Source organism: Capra hircus, chromosome 7, assembly GCF_001704415.2.
Source record: "Capra hircus breed San Clemente chromosome 7, ASM170441v1, whole genome shotgun sequence".
NCBI lineage: Eukaryota > Metazoa > Chordata > Mammalia > Artiodactyla > Bovidae > Capra > Capra hircus.
This window is the reverse complement of record NC_030814.1, coordinates 90,238,910-90,260,322: the sequence shown is the minus strand read 5'-3', so window position 1 is coordinate 90,260,322 and position 21,413 is coordinate 90,238,910. Positions and strand designations below refer to the sequence as shown.

The following is a 21,413-nucleotide window of genomic DNA, read 5'->3' as shown; positions in this document are numbered from 1 at the left end:
ACCTGAGACCTCCCTCCAGAGCTGGCCATCTCCCCCCGTTCACACCTCCCACAGGCAGGCAGGAACCTGGATGAAGTGGGTCCTGGGGAGCCTGGAAGCCCGAAAAGCCCAGTCCAGTGACTGCCCCACCCCTAACAGCGGGTCCTGAGCTGTCTCCCCAGGATGCCCCGCTCTGGGATCAGATGGTCCTAATTACAGCAGAGAGGGCCAAACCCCAGCCCTGCCTGCTGTCCTCTTCTCAGATTTTCATTCTCACCTCTGATCCCCAACCCTGCCCTTGCCCAGCGCTGGGCCTCGGGGCTGTTTGGGTGAGCCTGGCCCCCCTGCTGACATCGCTGCTTCTTAACAGCCCCCTGCTCTCAGTCCCCACGCCAACGCTGCCTGGCCTGCAGGGCACTGAGCGAGCGCCCACTGTGTCCCCCAACCCCCACCCCACCGGGCTGATCTTTCCCGTTCTCTGGATCTGTGTGTGAGGCGGCCCCAGCGGCCATGTCCTGTCAGGAGTCGGGCCGTGAAACCCGGATCTGCAGCCAGGCCTGGCACGCAGCAGAGAAGAAAGCCAGTGGGATGCCCACCCCCTCTTCCCGCTTGGCCATCAGCTCACCTGCCCCACCCGATGCCCTCCCCACCTGCCCGCCCGCCAGACTCCCGTGGCCTCGTCCTATCACTTCATCCTGTCCTCTGTTTGCTTCCTCCCCCGCCCGCCCGGCCCGCCCAGTTCACCGATGGGAGGTACTGGATTTACTCTCCCCGGCATCGCCGACTGCGGGCCGTGACGCTGAGCTCCTCAGGGACTGTAAGTGACCACGGCAGGCCTCCAGGGAGCCAGGCCCCATCCCGCGCCCTGGGCAGCAGGGAGCCACAAGCCCTGGTCCCTCTTCCTCCAAGAAGGGACGTGGGGAAAACATCGCTACGGCTGAGGTCGGCCACGCTGGCCCGCGTGGGACGCTGGGCCGTGGGCGTCCTGTCGGGACGTGTACTCCCCGCTGAGTTGGGCGTCATGGCACCTGCGGGCACACCGCTGGGGCTCCCGGGGACAGCCTGGCCTTGGCAGGGTCGACATCTGACCCCCAGCCCCCAGACGCCCCTGCCCCTCATCCCAGCACTCCTGGGTCAGGGACGTGTCACGTGGACAGCTCCCACTTGTTCAGATCTTGCTGCCGACAGCACTCCCAGAGCATCTGTCCCCTGAAGGGGGTGACCTCCTCCCAGGTCACCGGAAGGACCACAAAGCCAAGCTCTTAATTACAGGAGAGAGGAGTTGGTGTCTCTGTACCTATTTCACAGATGGAGAAACAGACCTTGGCTCCCCAGGTAGCCCACGAGCATGTAGTGTAGACGAAATCTAGGTCCCAAACTTCAGGCGTATGTCTAATAAACACTTATCCGCCCGGCGTGTCTGGGATGCTGTGGGGATATTGTGTGGCAGTGGCATTGTTAGTGCTCGTTATTGTCATCGTGAGCAGTAAACGCGGGGCCCAGAGAGGCACATAGCACTCAACAGGCAGAACAGGGCAAAGATCTGAAGCAAGACTTTGTGTTCTCAAGGTGAGGCTTCTCAGAGGCCATACTCCAGCCCTGTCAGTGGTCCCTCTGAGTGTCACTGGGTGTCGTGCAGTGCCGAGCAAGCCTGAAAAGGGGAGATCCCTTCCACGCTCAGTCCAACCGGGGACACTACACCCCAGAGATGGTCCCAGAGCTGGGGACACATGGTGCCCAAGGGCCATGGGGAGGGGAGCCAGTGGCAAAGATCATCTGGAAGGGGTCAAGCGGGCTCTGAGATGTGCCTGGGGTGTGGGGAGGTGGTAGAGGAAGGGCTGTCTTCGCTGGGGGCACCACAGAATCAGATACTCGGGGCCGATGGGTGGAGAGGGAGGCAAAGGAGCGGCAGGAGGAAGGCTGGACCCCAAGGCCTGCTGTGCGGGGCAGGCATGCCCTGGACTCAACTTCTGTGGGTCACCGAGGGCCAGCTCATCACAGGATTCCTGGGGACTCCTGTGTCACCCACATTCTGAGCCCAGCATGGCCACCACCCCAGAGTCAGCACCTACTGTGGCCACAGGCAGGCCTGGACCTGCGCCTTGGGCTCCCAAGTGGCCAGACATGGGTTTTACGGCTCTGGGACCCCCTGAAGGCAGGAGCAAGGCCTGCACTGGGGTCTCGCCCTGCTGTCCTGGCTCTGAGTGCCTGTGTGGGAAGCCGCCCACATGCGGACACAGCCTTGGGCATTTTGGGTCCACATGGGTACCATCATGGCCTGTGAGCTGTGGAGAAAGTCGGGTGGAGCAGGTGTATAGGCAGGGGCTGTGTGGGTACCTGGAACAGGTGGACCCTGAGGGGCAGGAGGGCAGAGGCTGGTTGCTGATGATCCTCCCAACCGGGCCAAGGAGGGTGGGTCTGGGGGGCCGTGGTGGGTTCAGGGGCCATAGGACAGCCAGGGGGGCTTGGCTAGGACAGGTGTGTGCTCTGGCTGGGGTGGAAGTAACAGGCTGTGGGGTGTTGAAGGCTGGCATGCAGTGGGGGGAAGAGGAAAGACAAGGTGGCTGGGGGAGCCCCAAGGGAGCTGCCAGGCCCAAGAGGGTTCTGGTGGTGAGAGCAGACCTGGAAGGGCAAGGGGGGTTGGGGAAGTATACATCCTCCCCCTAGTTGAGCCCAGCCTGGGACCCCTGCCCAGACATGGCTGGAGAAAGATCAGCCTGCCCCTGCCAGGCCTAGGGGCCCCTTGGCCAATCTCCACTCTGCCTGTGCCCCTCCCCAGGAAGGCATCCCTGTGCTCCAGGCATGGGGCAGAGAGGCCTCTGCTGCTTGCTCTCTGGGGGGCACCTGCCTTGGTCCCAGAGCAGGTCTGTGTGTACCAGGGCAGGAAGTGGGCTCCACCCTGTGCCCCTACCACCCAGGACCCCTGCCGTGGGTCCCCAGGGCACTGTTCCAGCTGGCAGTCCCCAGTGGTAGGCAGGCCTGAAGCTGAGGTGCTGCCAGGCTAGGGCAGAGGTTAGGGGGCCCGGGGTGGGCGGACAGCAGAGCAAACCGAGCCCCGCCCGCCTCCCCCTCCCCCTCCCGCTGTGCCGGCTCTGCCTTGACCCACGCGCCGCTTCCCGCAGCCCACCCCGCCCCCTGCCACGCTCTGGCCACTCAGCCCCAGAGGCCCGGCCCCCACCCCACCAGGCCCAAGGGCCGTCAAGGTTGGGGCAGGTCCTGTCAGGGAGAGGGCACAGGGGCTGAGCAGCCCACTCGTCCCGCGTTGGGGGTCCCCCTCTTTTATTTCTGTTTCTTCCTTCCTTCCTCCCTGTCGCCTCTCGCGCCTCCTCGCACCCTGCTCTTCTTCTGCGCCCCTCCTGCACGTGCCGCCCGCCCGCCCACCCGCCCTGCAGCCCACCGATGAGAGGAGCTGGGTGTACTCCCCGCTTCACTATAGCACGCAGGCCCAGCCTGCCTCCGACGGCGAGAGCGACACAGTAAGTGAGCCCATGGCTGGCCAGCCGGGCCCACTCGGGTCTCAGACGATGGCCTCGGCCCAGGAGGGCCTAAGGGCCTGACCCCCGGACACCCCTGGGACCGACGGGGAAACTGAGGTCTCCAGCGGGAGGGGCAGCTGGGCTCTGCCACGCCATGGCCTGTGTCCAGCCCTCAAGGCTCCTGGGGTCCCTGGCTCATGTCATTAGCCATGGGAGGCTGGGCGGGTGGGGACTGGCCCTAGCCCACCATGAGCTCACCCTCCCCCTTGCCTCTACAGTAATTCCTATGCAGACACTGACCCGGAGCCGAGTGCCCGCTGCTGCCCCGGCCGCTTCCTGGAGGCACTGCCCGCCTCGCTCAGCCCAGAGCTCGGGAGATGCCCGCCTGGCAGCCAGCCCTCGCCCTCGTCCTCCCCTGACGACACCGACACTCCTGGCTGCTGAGTGACCCCCATCCGGACGGCCTGCCCCGCCCTGGCTCCCCGACAACTACCTACGCCTGATACTGTGAACCCTCCTGCATTTCCGATCATGTATTTATTTTGGGTCCTTATTCTTTGCACAGACATGGTAGCACACATGTGTGTGTTTTTTTAGAAAAAGGAAAAGGCAAAAAAAAAAACCACAATGGAAAAGAAGAAACTCTATTTCACTGCACTTTTGGTTCATTGCTGTGCTTGCATGTTTTGCTGAGGTAATCTGCGCCCCAGCGGAATCCACTCTAGGTCTGGGCCGGGTGGACAGGCCCCTAGGACAGAAGGGCCACCGCGTTCCCCAGGGTGCCTCTGGAGGCTGCACACTGCACCTGCCAAGCACTGTTGGCTCAGGTTTTTGGGCTGAGAGAGCTGGACACCATCCTTGAGGGCAGCACAGTGGTGGCTGGGATAGCTTTTCACCAGTGGCCCTGCCATCTCAGCATCTGTCTCCCACCACCTGCCTCCCTTGTGACCGCGAGTAGGAATCCCCAGGCGTGATGAGAACCTCCATGTGGACACATAGCTGCCCTGACTCAGTAGAGCTCAGGGCTGTGGGCTTCTCTCTTCTCTCGAAGACGGGCCGAGGCAGGAGGAGGCAGCCAGGCACTGAGGCCCTGGGACTTCCCAAGGTCAGTATCCTGAAGGGGAGCCCCCACGGGCAGGCTGCCAGGGCTAGAAGACCAGACCTCCTCCTGTAAAAGGACTGAGGTAGGCATCCTCTCTCTTTTAAATGATGGAGACACCTGTGCCGATTGAAGGATAGGAGAAGAAATTCTTGGTGAAAAACAATTTTTTTTGGATGGTTCCACTTCTGGGCCCAGAGCCCCACAGGGCGACTGCCAGGGGCCCCGCTGCGTCCATAGGCGGCTGCTGGAGCTGACAGCTTTGCAGGGTCTCCTGCCTGCCTCCGGAGAGGGACACATCAGGGATTGTTCACCTGGCCCACCCAGCCCTGCATGGGAGGAGCTGTGAGCCAGCGTGGAGTGGAAGCTGCACTTTGCAGAAGAACTCCCACCTTTGCCTCCCTGGTGGAGCCTGAGATGGCTGGAGAACCCGCCAAGCCAGGATCTGATTTGCAAGTTCATTGCAAGCTGTGTACACTGCTGTCTTTTCCTACGAGGGCCCCTCATCGCCTCCCCTGGCACAGCCTGCTTTGTGCACCTGGACGGAGCCTCTTGGCTGGCTGCACCCTTCCTCGGGCTGTGCCCCGGGGGCTCTCCGCTCATAGGGCCACCAAGGATGCCGCAGCACAAGGCTTGGGGAAGAGCACCCATCAGGAAAGTCCTGCAGGTGTTCTGCTCCCCTCCTACCCGCAAGGGGCTGTCCAGACCCTGGAGCATCCTCACCTGGACTTCCACCAAGGCACCGTCCACAGTGCCCCATGCACACAAGTCCCCAGTCGGTGCCTGCCCTGTCCCGCCTGGAGGAGGTGGGCTGAATGGGCAGAGGTCTGAAGATGACTTAACAGCCACTGTTATGTTGCCCCAATGCCGACATCAGAGCCCCTGCCCAGGCCCCCAAGGCCGGCTGCAGAGATGCGGTGCATCCCGTGTGGACCACCAGCAGGCCCCATGTCCAGGGCATCCTTGGCCACCTGGAGCCGGGGAGCAGGGCCCCGGGGCTTTCCTGAGTGAATCACAGACAGATGCTCACTTGGAGAAATTTGCAAACCTCCTGGACATCATGATGTTTTCATTCCTGTGCTAAGTCATGAGTACCCCTTCAGAGTCCCCTTTGTGTTGGTTGCATTTTTTTGTCCCTTTTTCAGAGAACTGTCACATGGATGCAAGGTGGTCCTCGGATTAGGCTGCCAGGAAGCGTGTGCTTATGGTCAGGGTGAGAGGGTGGGAAGGCAAGACCTTATTTATAACATAAAGCGAACTCACGGTCTTCCCCAGACCCCCAACAGGAAGGGCCCTGGACCCACCCAGCTGTCATCCCACCTCCAGGATAGAAATCTGCCAACTCCTTGGTGGTGATGCCCCAGTTCCGTCCCAGCTCGTCCTTGACAGCTGCTGTCACTGAGAACGTGGGCACTGTCTGCTGTGCCGTACTGTACATGGGAAAGGTGTGTCCTGAGACTGACAAGGTGGGACCTCCCACATGTCCCCTCCCAGCCTCCATTCTCTGCCTCTCACCCCCTTCCTCCCATCACCTGGCTCAGTGCAATACTTCCATCCCCATGGGGTCCCCTGCCATGGTACTGTTGCCGCAGCCCCTCGGTCCCCACCCCAGAACAAGCACCCTCGGTCACCTTCTCTGGTAATTCAGTTGCATCGCCTGTCCCTACCCCAACCCCATTTTTATGGCCCAACTGATTTCCAAACAACAAAACTGCAAACCTTGTGTGTCTTAATCTCACTGGGGGTCCCATGTGCTCAGCCCCCGTGGTCTGGTGTGTGACAATCCGGGGCTCAGCCTCCTCGGGCGCAGGACGCCAGCCTGCTCAAACCCAGAGCCGTGGGCGCCTCTGTGACCGCAGCCACTGCTGGCCCCATAACACTCGTATGCAGCCCCAGATCCTCCCCACCCCAGCCCCACCACCCCGCCTGCCCTTTTTACGTTGAAGAGATCTCTAATAAATCGGGTAATAAGCATCAGCTGCCTCTCTCTGTCTCTCTGGTGGTCTGGGTGCGAGTTAAAAGACTGACTTTGAAGGAGAACACAAAGAAACCTTAGTAAGAATCACAATAAAATCAACAACGGACCCAAATGCTTTAGTAGCATTGGCTTCCACTTCAGCTCGGAAAAAATTTTTAAAAGCTGACCACAGGGGACTCCCCTGACAAGCCAGTGGTTAAGGCTCCACACTTCACCACAGGGGACGCAGATTTGATTCCTGGTCGGAAAACTAAGATCCCACATGCCGCCTGGCTGAAAAGATTCTTTTAAATAAATAAAAGCTGACCTCAGGAACAAACACTCCCCAGAGATTGTTCTGCCAGTCCATCAAACTGAGTAATGCATGGACCCCTTTTAAGGGGAAAATATTTCTCCCTGACTCCCAATTTGAGAAACACTGCATTGAAAACAAGATCTTGTCTCTAAGCAAGCCCTTGACAACCCAGTTTTGATCCCAGACACAGATGGCACTGCTCGTTGGTACACGAGACTAGGCGATCACGACTATGTTCCCCTTATGGTCAGAGAGGAGATATGCTCAAGGATGCATCCGGGTGGGGAAAATCACGTTTTGGGCAAGCCTGTCACCAGGACAACCCACATCCCAAGACAGGCAGTTATCAAGGGTTGCCTCCACGCCACCACCCTCCAACCCGCGCTGCAGCACCAAGCAGAATATGCAAAGCTAGCATCTAGGATGGCGTATGGAAGTCGTGTTCTACACATAAAGAGTTGGCTTAAAGAATTAAGCACCATCCCCTGGGGTGGGGTTTGGGGAACTCAGAGCAGGACTTTGGGCTCCTCCAGATCTTCGGGCTTCCATTCTCACCCCTTTGTAGTCTTGCCCCTGCCTAATGGCCCTGCAGGGACTCCACCTAAAGACCCCTTATATCCCTCCCCGCTCAAAGCTCTGCCACAGTTTACCAGCACCCACAGGACAAGGGCGGATGGGCCACCAATGAGCTCCACACTGGCTCATTGGGGGCGGGGTTTTGGAGTGACTTTCCCTTTCTTAGCCTCAATTTTCCAATCTATAAAGTGAGTTAATGAGGAACTTAAGACGTTATGGAAGTGTATTTTCAAAGCTTAATCCAAGAAACACAGGTATTGGCAGTGGTGTAGCATTATGAGGACAGAAGGTCAGCCCATCATCTAAGACTTCTCGGTCTCCATCCCAGCACTCACCCCTGGACTGGAGCAGCCAGGATTTAAACCTACAGTCTGGGGGCTTCCCGGCCTCAAGACCAGCGACAGTTCGCCCCCAAAACACGTCTCCTTGCCCACGCCCCAGGGACCCCGCCTTCTCTTGACCACGCCTCCTAGGCCCCTCCCATGCCCGCTCCTCTTCCTCTCTGGGCCGGCTTCTTGGTCCCGCCTCCCCAGGCCCCGCCCCTTACAGGTCCCGTTCGCATTTGCTCCGCCCACTACCCCTCTGATTCGCTAAGGTGCTAGGACCCACCTGGGCCTGCCCCTAGTATTGCCTGAAGAGCGAATCCCAAATTCTGGCGGCGACAGTCCGGCCGGAGTCCATCACTTAGGCCACATTGAGGATAGTGGAGAGGTTAAGGAGGATGGAAGTCCCCGCGGCATGGGGCGACAGGATGGGTTCCAATCTCCCTGCTCAGGCGTGGGCGGGGCAACCAGGCACGCGCCACAAGCGAGGAAGGCCCCCGGCACAGGCCCCGGGTATTTGTGTCAGCGCCGTCGCCGCCGTCCCAGCCGATGGGTCGGGATACACGCTCGCGCTCGCGGTCGGCTGGTCGCAGGGGTCGAAGGCAACGGAGCCGGAGCGGGAATCGGAGCCGAAGTCGGAGCGGAAGCCATGGGCGGCGAAACCGGCGTCGCCGAGACGACGAGGGGCGACGCAGACGGAAGCGGAGGAGTCGGGAGCGCAGGTAGGGTCGCTGTGTGAGCCGCGCTGGAGGTCCAGCTCCAGCCTTTGGGGAGCTGAAAGCCCCTCGAGCTAGTCAGGGAGGGCTTCCTGAAAAAGGGGACGTCTGAGCACGTCGGAATTAATCAGGCAGGGATAGGAAAGCGAGAGGCTCCGCGAGCTAGGCGTTGGGGAATCGATGAGGTCAGAGAGGAAGCTGGAGACCAGATCGTGCAGGCTTGTGTACACTTGAAGCATTTGAGGGTTATTTAGAGGGGAGTAGGGAGCTGTGGAGGATTTCAAATCAAGAAGTGATGTCTGGATTACCTTGCACAATTCCCACTGGTTTTCGCCTGGAGAAGGGGCTCAGCGGGACTGCAGGAGTGACACCAAGGAGCAGGAACGTAGTAACAGTTGTCCAGGCAACAGATGATGACTTTCTCGAGGGGAGGCTGTGGGAAGGTACAGTGAGAAAGTGGGTAGATTGGAGAGGGATTTCCGAAGTAAAAGTGACAACACTTGTTCCTGGGGTGTGAGAGAGAAGAACGGTTGATGACAGGTGGCAGGACTCAGTTGAGTCCTCGGACTTGTTGCTCAGCTTCCCATCTGCCCACAGCCCTTTTCTTCTGGAGATGGGGCACCTGACCAGACTTGGCTTGAGTCTGCTTGAGTCTGTTCCAACACAAGGGAATCAGCATGGAAATAGGGGTTGACTCTCAGAGCTGGGTTCTACTGCTGGCTCAGCTTGTAACTGACAGTCCCTGCCCCACTTCCATTCAAGTTCTGTCATCTGTGTTCTCAGGATCTCCACAGGGGCCCTGGAAGCATGCACTGTCTCCCATTCCTCCAGCCTGTTCTCCACACCATAGCCAGGGTGGCTGTCATCCACTGATCACCCTCTAGGTTTGAGAAGGTGGCTTTTCCTTTTGAGTCTCATAAGATCACTGTCACCCAGGAATTCCAGGAAGATAAAAGGAGTGAAAATAGTAAAGAGATGGTTTAAACCAGGATTTGGTAGACTACAGTCTGTGGACCAAGAATAGCTTTTACATGTTTAAATGTCAAGAGGCGGGGGTGGGATGGGAAAGACAAAAGAGTTGTACTTCATGACACATTAAAATTACATGAAATTCAAGTTTCGGTGTCTAGAAATAAAATTTTATTGAACAAACTTATGCCCGTTAGTTCATGTGCTGTTCACGGGCCACTTTTGCCCTGTGATAGCAGAGTTGAGTTACTGTGCCATAGACCATCTGGCCCTTCACAGAAAAAGTTTGCTGACTCTGGTTTAACGTTTAATGTTGATGTTTTAGCAGTGGTTTGTGGGTAGCAAGAAATTGTTATTGTCACCTATTGGTTTCTAAGATTTTAGTTATTCACAAGAATCAGTCACTCTAGATAGGTCATGAAAATCAATGTCATTTATGAAGATTTGACCAAATTTGTAGTTTTTGTTTAATGCCAAATAATTGGTTTTCAAGGTGTAAATTTTTTGTCGGTTGAGCTTAATGGGTGGAGCATCAGACAAAATAAAGACAGGTTTAGTTGCTCAAAGGCCCCCAACATTAAAGAATCTATCCCCAGGGTTCGTACTTTGCCTGCCCGCCTCACCTGCCCCTTCAAGGCTCTGTATTCCCGCCAGTCTTAACTCCTGCCTGTCCTATAGAGCTGGTAAACACCACCTTCTTTCTGTAAGCCCTCCCTGCTACTGCTAAGTCGCTTCAGTTGTGTCCGACTCTGTGCAACCCCATAGACGGAAGCCCACCAGGCTCCCCTGTCCCTGGGATTCTCCAGGCAAGAACACTGGAGTGGGTTGCCACTTCCTGCTCCAATGCATGAAAGTGAAAAGTGAAAGTGAAGTTGCTCAGTCATGTCCGACTCTTAGCGACCCCTTGGACTGCAGCTTACAAGGCTCCTCCAGCCATGGGATTTTCCAGGCAAGAGCACCAGAGTGGGTTGCCATTGCCCTCCCTGGACACCTTGTTATTATTGTTTAGTTGCTAGTTTCTGTCTGACTCTTTTTGCAATCCCATGGACTGTAGCCCACCAGGTTCCTCTGTCCATTGAATTCTCTAGGCAAGAATACTGGAGTAGGTTGCCATTTCCTTCTCCAGGGGATCTTCCCAACCCAGGGATCAAACCCATGTCTCCTGCATTGCAGGCAAATTCTTTACAGCTGGGCTACCAGGAAGGCCCCCCTGGACACCTTGGACAGAGCTTATAGTTCCCTCACTATCTGGCCCAGGCCACCTGCCCTCCTGCCCTTCCTCCCATTCTCCCCCTCACTCACTCTGTTCCAGTCACACAGGCCTACCTGCTGCTGTTTAAATATGCCAGATGAGTTCCTGCCCAAGGGCCTTTGCTCCTGCTGTGCCCTTTGCCCCATCACTCTCTCCAGATCTCCCCGTAGCTCCCCCACACTTCCTCCAGTGTCACCTTCTTAGCGAGCTCCTCTCTGACCTCTGCATGCCCTAATGCACTGTCTCTATCCTAGTGGCTCATGGTCCCATCTAGTGTCACACTTGTTGATGTGAGCCCCACAAAAGCAGGGACCATCAGTGTTTGGGTCACTGCCATGTTCCCAGAACCTAGACCAGCGCCTGGCCCCCAGCACGTGCCTGCCCAGTCAGTGGCAGTGGGATAGGTGACTGGCCAGCTGGCGGCAAGCAGAGCTTCTCGGGTTCCCTCCACAGGTCAGATTCAGAAGAGGAGCGGCCACGGCGAGGCAGGCAGAGCCGGAGCCCCCTTCCTGCCCACCGGCGCGCCCAGAACCGCTCCTCTCAGTCTGACTCGAGTGATGAGCAGCAGCAGCAGCAGCGGGGCCAATGGCCTCGCCGGCAGCGGCGGCAACGGACACGTTCCTGGTCCCCAGGCTCCTCAGCGTCCAGCTCCGCATCCAGGGACCACTCACAGAGTCCCCGGGAGGCAGCGGCGGCAGCCCTGAGCCAGCAACAGAGCCTGCAGGAACGCCTGCGGCTGCGCGAAGAACGGAAGCAGCAGGAGGAGCTGATGAAGGCCTTCGAGACTCCCGAGGAGAAGCGGGCACGTCGGCTGGCCAAGAAGGAGGCCAAGGAGCGGAAGAAACGGGAGAAGATGGGCTGGGGTGAGGAGTACATGGGTTATACCAACACCGACAACCCCTTTGGTGACAACAATCTGCTGGGCACCTTCATCTGGAACAAGGTGAGCCTCGGGCAGCCAGGCTGGGCCCTAGTCCTGCTCATGCTGCTTGCCAGTCCTTTCTGCCTTTTTGCTTCATACGCTGGTTACAGCTTATTTCCAAAGACGTTGTTTAGCATTCCCAGTGCATGTGCCCAGGTTGTACCTGCCACTGACATTGTGTGCCCGCACGAGCACACACACCAGCTTCCGCCAGCTTCTCCTCTGATGACGCTCTCCTGTGGTGTAAAATTGCAGGCCCTCCACCCACAGAACCAGCCTAACCTCAAGCAGAATGGGAGAACAGGGTTTCAGCATCACACGTAGGGTAGGATTCCATGGTCGGGGCAGACAGAGCTCCACGATGCTGGAGTGGACTGAGCCAATTCTGCAGGCAGCAGTTCCTGCAGGCAGCCGATTCCCTCAGCCTCACACCCCTCATCAGCAGAGCAGGTGCTTCGGCCTGATGGGTCCCCGCCTGGTAGAGCAGTTATGAAGTGCGGGAGGCTGTGCTGGGTGTTCCCAGGGAGGGTGGTGAGAGGAGGCATCTGTCTCAGCGGGCGTGTGGTTGGCCCTTCCAGGCCCTAGAGAAGAAGGGGATCAGCCACCTGGAGGAGAAGGAGCTGAAGGAGCGGAACAAGAGGATCCAGGAAGACAACCGTCTGGAGCTGCAAAAGGTGGGGGCGCCCTGGGGTTCCCTGCTTCCCTCCTGAGGGATCCACGGGAAGCAGACAGAAAGTGAGTCTGGCTCACCCTGGCTTAAGTCCAGGGGGACCTGATTGGCTTTCGTGGAAAGTTCAGGGGAGATTGGCCTCAGGCGTGGCTGGATCCAGAGGCTCAGGCAGTGACAGTACCTCAGCTTTGCTGGCCTCCAGGATTATTCTAAGGCCCTCCCTGCTGGGTGGCCAGAGCAGCCCTGGGCACTAAAGCTACTGTGTCTCTAGTAGAAAGAAGGTTCCCTTCGGCCCCAGGGTCTGTCCAGAGCTTCAGGCAGCCCTGGATGGATTCCTGGGGCCAGGCTCCAGGAACAGTACCTCCCCAAAACCTTGGGGAACCCCACAGGCTGAGAGGATAAGGGCAGACCCCACGAGACCCCGTCGTCTGCTGTCCCCCCTCATTCTCTGTATGTGCCCTCAGGTGAAGCAGCTGCGGCTGGAGCGGGAGCGAGAGAAGGCCATGCGGGAGCAGGAGCTGGAGATGCTGCAGCGAGAGAAGGAGGCGGAGCACTTCAAGACCTGGGAGGAGCAGGAAGACAACTTTCACCTGCAGCAGGCCAAGCTTCGGTGCTTGGGCTCCCCAACCCCTCCTCCTGGGCCCGCCCCTCCTCCTACTAAACCCGCCCTTCCTCCTCTTCCTCCTACTGCTCCTGGGCTTGCCCCTCCTCCTGCTCCTGGACATGCCCCTCCTCCTCCTAAACTCCCCCTCTTCCTGGACCTGAGGGGGTGGAACCTACCCTTGCTCCCCACCCTGCCCCCTTGGCCCTCAGGCTTGCACCCCGCACCTCCTCAGGGCCCCTCCTGACTCACTTTCTGTCTGCTTCCTTCATCACTGCTGAGTAGAGGGTACCAACCAGCCCTGACTGGCTAGGCCCTGGCTGTCCCCAGCCTTTGAGGCGTTTTGCTCATCAGTTTCATCTACAAACAAGGAAAGCAAGTCTCCTGAGGTGTCAGGAGTTGTCCAAGGTCATGTGGGCTGTGCGAGCCTCAGGCCTGGCCCCTATTCACCTGGCTACCCACAGTCCCCAGGGGCTCAGACCTGCCTGGTCACAGGGCTCTCTGGGGTTGGAACAGGGTTAGCCTCTGATGCCCGTCCCCATGCACAGCACTGAAGCTTTATATCTTTCACCCGGGCTGTCCTCTCTGCCCCTCTCTCGTGGCCCACCCATTGTTCTTCAGACCCCACCTTGCTCCTGTCTCTGCCTCTTTCAGGGCCTGTCCCTTCCAACTTTTCTTGCTTCTCTGCCTGATGCCTCAAAGCCTTCCCTGACTGCCGCCCACAGGCGGCTGGGCTTCTCTCCTGGCTCCCAGTCCCGGAGGGAGGACGTGCCCCTGGCTCTGACTCTGCCCTCTGCTCCCTGGCAGGTCCAAGATCCGCATCCGGGACGGACGGGCCAAGCCCATCGACCTGCTGGCCAAGTACATCAGCGCCGAGGACGACGACCTGGCCGTGGAGATGCACGAGCCCTATACCTTCCTCAACGGCCTCACCGTGGCTGACATGGAGGACTTGCTAGAGGACATCCAGGTGCGCCCTGCGGTGTGCCCCACCACCACCACCTCCCGGCCCCAGCCGTGCCCTCACACCGTCTGTGCCCCCTTCTCCAGGTCTACATGGAACTCGAGCAGGGCAAGAATGCAGACTTCTGGAGGGACATGACGATCATTACAGAGGACGAGATCTCCAAGCTCCGAAAGCTAGAGGCCTCGGGGAAGGGGCCAGGTAATGTGGGCCAGGCCAGCAGTGTCGCGCCTCTGGGTCTGGTAGGAGCAGGTCAGGTGGCTCCACAGAAGACCCAATTCTCTGCAAGTCTCTGCCTCCCCCCTGGGGTAGCCACAGCCTCATCAGGCCTCTCTGCAAGCCATCAGGAGCGGCTGGTGCTAAGCGAGGGGCTCTTCTGCTGGTGGGGGAGTCTCACCCAGTAGTGCCAAGGGCTACCTTTAAGTAATCACCTAGCTCTTGGGTTCTGTGGTATCAACACCAGTGGGACTCTTCTGTTTGGGTGTTAAGTTTTCACTGGAGGCTCAATCTGTTTGAGTGAGAACAGGACCTAGCTCCACTTGGTAGGAACCTGTGCTGTGTGGAGGGCTTTTTTCTTGTTTTGGGTGTTTTTCTGGCCACGCCATGTGTTTTGTGAGGTCTTAGTTCCCTGACCAGGGATCAAACTCATGCCCCTTGCAGTGGAAGCTCCAAGTCTTAACCACTGGACCACTAAGGAAATCTGTGTTCCTTTTTAATTGCTTTTCTTCTCTTCAAAATGATTACCTGCGTATAATTGCAAAGAGGACAAGCTCTAAAGCAGTGTCTCCCCCTACAGCACTGCTGACATCTGGGCCCAGACCATTTTCTGTGGGCCTGTCCTGGGCCCTGTGGGGTGTGGACAGCCTCCCTGCCCTCACCCACTCACTGCCAAGAGCTCCCAGTTGTGACAATCACAGATGTTCCCTATATGGCCCAGTGTCCCCTGAGAGGAAGCAGGTTCAACTCTGGTTGAGAGCCAGCGTTATAAAAGCTTGTCAGCAATCACAGGAGCCCTGCCGCCCCTGCCCCTTGAAGCCACTGGCTTTAACGGCATCCAGCTCCTGGGGGCCTTGAGCCTGTGTCGCTAGGCTCTCAGCCCCATATCTCGCTGCCCACCCACGGCGGCTGAAGAACAGGCGCCCTCTGTCCCCTGAGCCTATGTACATGCTGCTCAGACAGGGTGGTCGGGGCCGTTTCCTTCCTCTTAGGAAGAGGAGGAGCATCCTTTATCTTCAAAAGTGGAGTTGTATTTCTCTCAGCCCTCCTCTGAGGGCGCATCCTGTAGTGAGTCCCAGAGAAAGGAAGGGGCTCTGCCATCAGCAGTGCGTGTCCAGAGGACTTCCACGGCTGCACAGCAGTTAGGGCCCGGGTTCTGTCCCTGGTCAGGAAACTAAGCTTGCACAACCCTCCCGGTACGACCAAAAAAACCCCAAAACAACAGAGAAACATCCAGAAACACCTGCTTGGTTGGCAGAGGTGCTGGTTGAGAGGTGCCGCAAGGCCCTTGGACTGGATGACAGCCTGGGGCATGGCTCTGGGGGCACACCCAGGCCAGCAAGCGAGTAGCTCAGCCACCAGGGGTGGTCAGCAGCCTCCCCAGAGCCTGGGTGTCCTTCCTGTGCTCAGAGGACAACCTCCCGGAGGGTTGCCAGAAGAGAAGTGAGCACACGGTCAAAACATTCAAAACAGCATCCACCTTTATGGAGTTGATGCCTCAGCTCAGGACTGTGGAAGGCATGGGGGATTTTTCACCGATGACCCCACCTTCTGCTTCACTCCCCACGGGGGCAGACACCTGGAGGCTCCCATCTAGCCCACTGCCCCCTCCCTGGGCCCTTCTTCCCTGTTCCCTTGAGGGTGGGGTTGTCCGCCACCACCCTTCTGGGGCTTCCTGCCTTCGCACCAGCAGTGGAGCCCTGCTTTCTGGGACCCCATGGCTTTTTTCTGCATCTTGGCCCCACACCCTCCAGTAACTTCTGGAGCGGGGCAGGAAATTGTTGGTGTCCCACATGTCAGGAAGCATTTCCTCTCCCCTCGCTGGTGTTTGCAGGGCTGGGGCTGGAGCTCGGCTCTGGGCGTTTTCCTTCTGAAGCACAGCCCTCCCCAAGGCTGCAGGAAAGTGAAGGGACATTATGCCAAGTGTCCCCAGTCCCATACCCCAGCCCCGTTTCCAGAGCTCCCCGAGTGCCTGGCCCGTGGCCCCTCCCCCATCCCCACCACATCAGTGGCCCCTCTGTCCCCTTTCCCCCTGCGTGTTGTGGTTGGGGCCCCAGGTGGCTCCAGGTGTCCTCAAAGAGCAAGTGTGTTTGTTTGTTTGCTTTGGGCCTGATTTCCGAGAGAGGAGGGGAGCTGAGAGGTGTGACCCCCCTGTTCCCAGAGCCCTGAGGATGGCAGCCTTCCCCCTTTCCAGTTAGACCGGCCCTTTCCTTTCCTTCCTTCTTTTCCTTCTCTTTCCTCTCTCCTGTTGCCCCACCCCCGGGCGCACTGCACATGGAACTTGCCCACCTGGGGACTGAACTTGTACCCACTGTAGTGGAAGCAGAGTCTTAATCCCTGGACCTTTAGGAAAGCCCGCCTTTGTTTTTTTTTCTTTTCCTCTCCCATCACCTCCCCTTCTCTCTTTGTAGCTGGGGAATCCTCACTATACAGTAGGGTGTGCAGGAGAAAGTGGGTCCTCGGACTTGTGTGGCCTCCCCAGTTCCCCACCCTGTTAAAGCCCCCTTAGGTCCTTTAGACAGTGGCTTAGCGCCTGTGGCTTCTATGGATTGTTAAATTTTCACTGGTGGCTCCATCTGTCTCAACAAGCAGATGTTGAGACATAAGCCCCTGGCTTATGTCTGAGTCAGTGTAGGACACAGTCCTGCCTGGCTGGGTGTGAAGGCTGCTGCCAGATTCAGTTTTGGTCCCATGATATGTTTGCACCTGTGAGAGACCACAGCCAGGCTGCGGGTCCTACAGGTCCCACTGAAGCCAGTGCTTCTTGGGAGCCCAACTGCTGGTTGCAGAGTCCCACGTTGGTTGGCTGAAGGGACTCGGGTTCTTCTTGACCCTGTCTGATTAACTGACCCTCTGTCCACTGGCAGGGGTTGGAGAAGCCAGCTTTTGAACAGGGAACACGAGCTGGTTGCCTGCCCTCCATTCACCCACCCCAGCACAGTGCTAAGCAAACAGCAGCTGGAGGTCCCTGCCCCTGGGAAACTGAGAGTTAGGCCCTTAGGCCAAGGGAGTAGGCTGGTGACTGTGGAAGGCCTCTCGGCAGATGGGACATTGTCTCAGGACTGAGGATGGCTGGGATCTAGGAGGCCAGCTTCATGGGGAAGAACTTACTGCTGGTGGGAAGCTCGCATGTCATGTGCAGAGGCCCTGGGGCTGGGTGGGAGGGTACACAGCTCGCTGTCTGATGAGCCACACAAGGAAGCCAGCCAGTGTGAGGGACAGGGGTCAGTCAGCCTTTGCCTCGCTACCTGGGGCCTCTCAAATTTGAGGGGTTAGGGCCTGGGCCCAGCCCTTACCCGAGCCACCCCCGTCCCACTGCAGGTGAGCGGCGAGAGGGGGTCAACGCCTCAGTCAGTTCCGACGTGCAGTCAGTCTTCAAGGGGAAGACATACAGCCAGCTGCAGGTCATTTTCCAAGGCATCGAGGGCAAGATCCGGGCTGGGGGCCCCAACCTGGACATGGGCTACTGGGAGAGCCTGCTGCAACAGCTGCGGGCCCACATGGCGCGTGCCAGGTAAGCGAGTGGGGCCTCCCTGGGAGCCCCCCCACCAGCTCCCAGCCACCTTTCCACCTTCCAGCCTCCACTGAGCACTTGATCTTTGTTTTCCTGGGTCAGTAGATATCACGGGAAGCCCCCGAGGCCACTGCCTCCCCCATTCCCAGGCTCCATGCTCCCAGTGTTTGAATTTTCTGCATGCTTGGGACCATCATGTAAACACAGTTCCTGTCTGCCACAGAGTGCAGTCACTTCTAAATTTATCCTCTTCCTCACCAGTCCGTGGTCCTTTTCTGGCCCAGGGCAGGGACCTGCACCCTCTCGGTGTCTGCTGCAGCCCCTTGTTGCCCTCAACCTGGTCCTTGCTGCAAATTGGGGGTCATGAGAAATCTTGGGTAGGGGCCTCTGGATGACTGCCTGGCCTGCCCTCCAGGCTCCGGGAGCGGCACCAGGATGTGCTGCGGCAGAAGCTGTACAAGCTGAAGCAGGAGCAGGGCGTGGAGAGTGAGCCGCTATTCCCCATCCTCAAGCAGGAGCCACCATCTCCCGGCCACAGGTAAGTCCTGGCCTATCTGTCCCCACTCCCCAAGACCCTCTCCCACCGCTGGCCCTGCTCAGCCCAGCCCTCTCTGCAGCCTGGAGCCTGAGGACCCAGCCCCCACCCCACCTGGGCCCTCGGAGGGCGGCCCCGCGGAGCCGGAGGCTGAAGGGGCCACGCCAGTGGAGGGCGAGGGGGACGGGGAGGCGGTGCTTATGGAGGAGGACCTGATCCAGCAGAGCCTGGACGACTACGACGCTGGCAAGTACAGCCCTCGTCTGCTCACGGCGCATGAGCTGCCACTGGATGCCCACGTGCTGGAGCCGGATGAGGACCTGCAGCGCCTGCAGCTGTCGAGGCAGCAGCTTCAGGTCACAGGTGTGCAGTGGGGGTGGGGCAAGAAGTGGGGCTTCCCTGTTTATGGGGTGGGCAAGGCCGGAGCTTCCTGGCAGAGAAGGGGGCATTGTCCTTGAACCCACTTGGATCCTCCTCCTCCAGCTCTCCTGAGTGTCCCTTTGTTCACTTGGTCGCTCATTTGTCCAAAGGACACGGGGACGGTGGTGTTTACCTCCAGTGCCCGGCTCTGCTCTGAGCTCCTTACATGGCCGTGGGCCAGGGCCTGGGCCTCCCAGGACGGCCATCATACCTGGTACAGAGAAGAAACTGCCTCGAGGAGACTGGATCCAAGGTCCCCATGCGGGCCTTTGAACTACCAGGCCCTTAGGGCGACTCGGCAGGGGACACGTGGTGTTTGTTGCCCACCTTGGAAGACGGGGGGCACAGGGCAGGCAGGCCGGGAGTGGGGAGTGTGACAGGCAGGGGGACCGGAGGAGGGTGTCCGGGGTCCCAGGTAACGCGGCCCCCACCTCACCCCGTGCAGGCGACGCCAGCGAGAGTGCAGAGGACATCTTCTTCCGGCGAGCCAAGGAGGGCATGGGCCAGGACGAGGCCCAGTTCAGCGTGGAGATGCCGCTGACCGGCAAGGCCTACCTGTGGGCGGACAAGTACCGGCCGCGCAAGCCGCGCTTCTTCAACCGCGTGCACACCGGCTTCGAGTGGAACAAGTACAACCAGACGCACTACGACTTCGACAACCCACCACCCAAGATCGTGCAGGGCTACAAGTTCAACATCTTCTACCCTGATCTCATCGACAAGCGCTCCACGCCCGAGTACTTCCTGGAGGCCTGCGCCGACAACAAGGACTTCGCTACGCTCCGCTTCCATGCCGGGCCGCCCTACGAGGACATCGCCTTCAAGATCGTCAACCGCGAGTGGGAGTATTCGCACCGCCACGGCTTCCGCTGCCAGTTTGCCAACGGCATCTTCCAGCTCTGGTTCCACTTCAAACGCTACCGCTACCGGCGGTGATGGCCTGGCCCCCTCCTGGAGCCCCACGACCCAGAGGGGGCTTGTGCAGAGCCAGCAGCGCCCCCTGGCGGGGCCTGGTCCTCGCAGGGCGCCCCCCCCTTCCCTGCATGGACAGGTCCCACTTCCCTGCGGAGCCTACCTGGGAACACTGAGGGGATGCACAGGCAGATGGGCCTGTGGCACTGACACACTGGAGGGGCTGCTAGGGGGGTTTCAGAGCCCAGGGGACCCGGCAGGTGTTGCCAGACCTCGGTCCCTGGGCTGACGCTAAGCCCCAAGCGAGACAGGCCCCATGTCGGCCATCTCAAGTCAGGGCCTCAGGGCTGGCAGGGCACTCACCGGCCCAGGTCGCTGACAGGTGGGTGTGGGACCAGTGGGACCCAGGCTCCAGGGCCTTGAGTGCATGCTCCCCAAGAGGCCATCCGGGGATGTCTGAGCTCTCAGGTCCCCCAGCTCACCCCCTGTGCTGGCTGGGGGTCAGTCTCCTCCCCATGGGCACGGAGGTCCTGTTACTGCCCACTATCAAGTCTGGGAGCAATATCCTTCCATAGCTGCCGCTCCGGGGGCCCCATCTGGCCTGGGCATTCTCTGGTCCCTTAAGGCTGCCACCCAGAGCCACCCTCCTTGTCCCCGAGTCTTGAATGGGGACAGTGGAGAGTCTGACAGGTACAATCTCTCACCAGGTCACAGACTGCCAGCGGGGCCCCAGGCCGGCCCCTGTCCCTGCCCCACCCCAGAAACAGACTGCTTTTTAACAATTTCTTATGGAGACATTTCCAGCCTCAAGTGGGAAGAAGCCTGAAGGGCTGCCTCCACTCAGACAGCGTGGTCCAGACACCTTATTTCATCTGGAAATATGTACATTTCAGGTTGTTTCTCTACAAAGATATTTTTAGGTGGGGGGTGAAAAATCTTGTTTATTTTCCTTTAATTGGTCTACTTGTGAGAGTGCATGTTTTTTAATAAACATTTTATTTTAGAATAATTTTAGATTGTCAGAAATGCCACAGAGGTTGTCTCACGTTCCCGCCCTCAACGCCCATATCCACACCCAGCTGTCCACATTGCTAACATCTTGTGTAACCACAGCACATCTGTCAGAACTAAGACACCAAATAACCAAGACCTTTAGAAAACAAGTACAGCCCCTAAAAATAGTCGGTAACGGTTCCCGAGGGAGCTCCTTGTCATCTGAGGGTTTCCTCCATCTTTCGCCCCCACCCTCACCCCCCAGAAGGAGGGTGCATTCCTAAACACTCCAGGGGGTGCTTAGCTGCTCACCTAACCCAGGGGACCATGCTCAGCAGTGCCTAGGGACAACTATGGTTGTCAGGACCTGGGGGACTCCTGACATCAGGGCGGGGGTGCCCCACACCCCACCGTGCCCAGGATGGCCACCCTCAGAGAGTGATCTGCTCCTAGGTCCCCAGCACTGAGACTGACAGCCCCAGGTCCCCCAGTCGTCTCCCAGCCCTGACTTAACTGTGTCCCGGAGCCTCTGGTTCAGCTCTGGCCTCTGCTGATGTGCCCCACCCGACATGTTCTCATCAGTGGACATGTTCTAGATAGCAGGGCCTGGGGACTCGGGGGCGAAGTGCATGTAGTCAAGGGGTGCCCACTCCCCACTTGCAGACCCTGGCCCACCCAACCAGCCTGGTCCAGGTGGAAGAGTATCTTTTACAGCAGCATGAAGACCCCATCCATCCCCTTTGGGACCCTCCATGGACATCACTAATCAATGGCTGATTGTCAGAGCAATCAGCATCCTCTGGCTTCCAGTTGATCCCGGGCCTGCTCCACCCTCAGGAGCAGGACAGGCCCTAGAGCAAGGTCGAGTCTGGGGCAGAGCTTGCTCACCAGATGGGTGGGGCCTGTTCTGCTCTCAGCATGCAGGCTGTGTGTGGCTGCAATGATCTGGCCTTTAGCAGCCGTTATGCAGACCTCACGCCAGCCGTACATGACAGCATTTACA

The 21,413-nt window shown here is 58.8% G+C and overlaps 2 protein-coding genes across 6 annotated transcripts in view; both read left to right on the top strand.

Moving 5' to 3' along the window:
- PIP5K1C (phosphatidylinositol-4-phosphate 5-kinase type 1 gamma) overlaps positions 1 to 6,531 on the top strand; it is a 48,095-nt gene extending 41,564 nt beyond the window's left edge. For 2 of the 5 annotated variants that reach the window (XM_018050833.1, XM_018050834.1), the window contains exon 17: positions 719 to 1,434. In XM_018050833.1, coding sequence (XP_017906322.1) covers positions 719 to 1,192 — 474 coding nt within the window. In that variant the 3' untranslated portion in view covers positions 1,193 to 1,434. Of the gene's footprint in view, positions 1 to 718; positions 1,435 to 3,371; positions 3,456 to 3,733 lie in introns of those variants that run through there. The other 3 variants (XM_018050835.1, XM_018050836.1, XM_018050837.1) reach the window with 3 other exon arrangements.
- On the top strand, positions 8,207 to 20,426 carry CACTIN (cactin, spliceosome C complex subunit). The gene is made up of 10 exons (XM_018050832.1): positions 8,207 to 8,448; positions 11,117 to 11,606; positions 12,164 to 12,259; positions 12,720 to 12,865; positions 13,664 to 13,826; positions 13,907 to 14,021; positions 17,358 to 17,550; positions 17,966 to 18,088; positions 18,168 to 18,448; positions 18,951 to 20,426. Exons 1-10 carry the CDS (start codon positions 8,276 to 8,278, stop codon positions 19,439 to 19,441), a joined length of 2,271 nt encoding a protein of 756 aa, XP_017906321.1. The 5' UTR covers positions 8,207 to 8,275; the 3' UTR covers positions 19,442 to 20,426.

Excerpts from the sequence above, each read along its gene's own strand:
- CACTIN (XM_018050832.1), top strand. The coding sequence starts at position 8,276 with ATGGGTCGGGATACACGCTCGCGCTCGCGGTCGGCTGGTCGCAGGGGT. Across the intron at positions 17,551-17,965 it reads GCCCACATGGCGCGTGCCAG|GCTCCGGGAGCGGCACCAGG; the intron begins GTAAGCGAGTGG and ends CCTGCCCTCCAG. Across the intron at positions 18,089-18,167 it reads CCACCATCTCCCGGCCACAG|CCTGGAGCCTGAGGACCCAG; the intron begins GTAAGTCCTGGC and ends CCCTCTCTGCAG.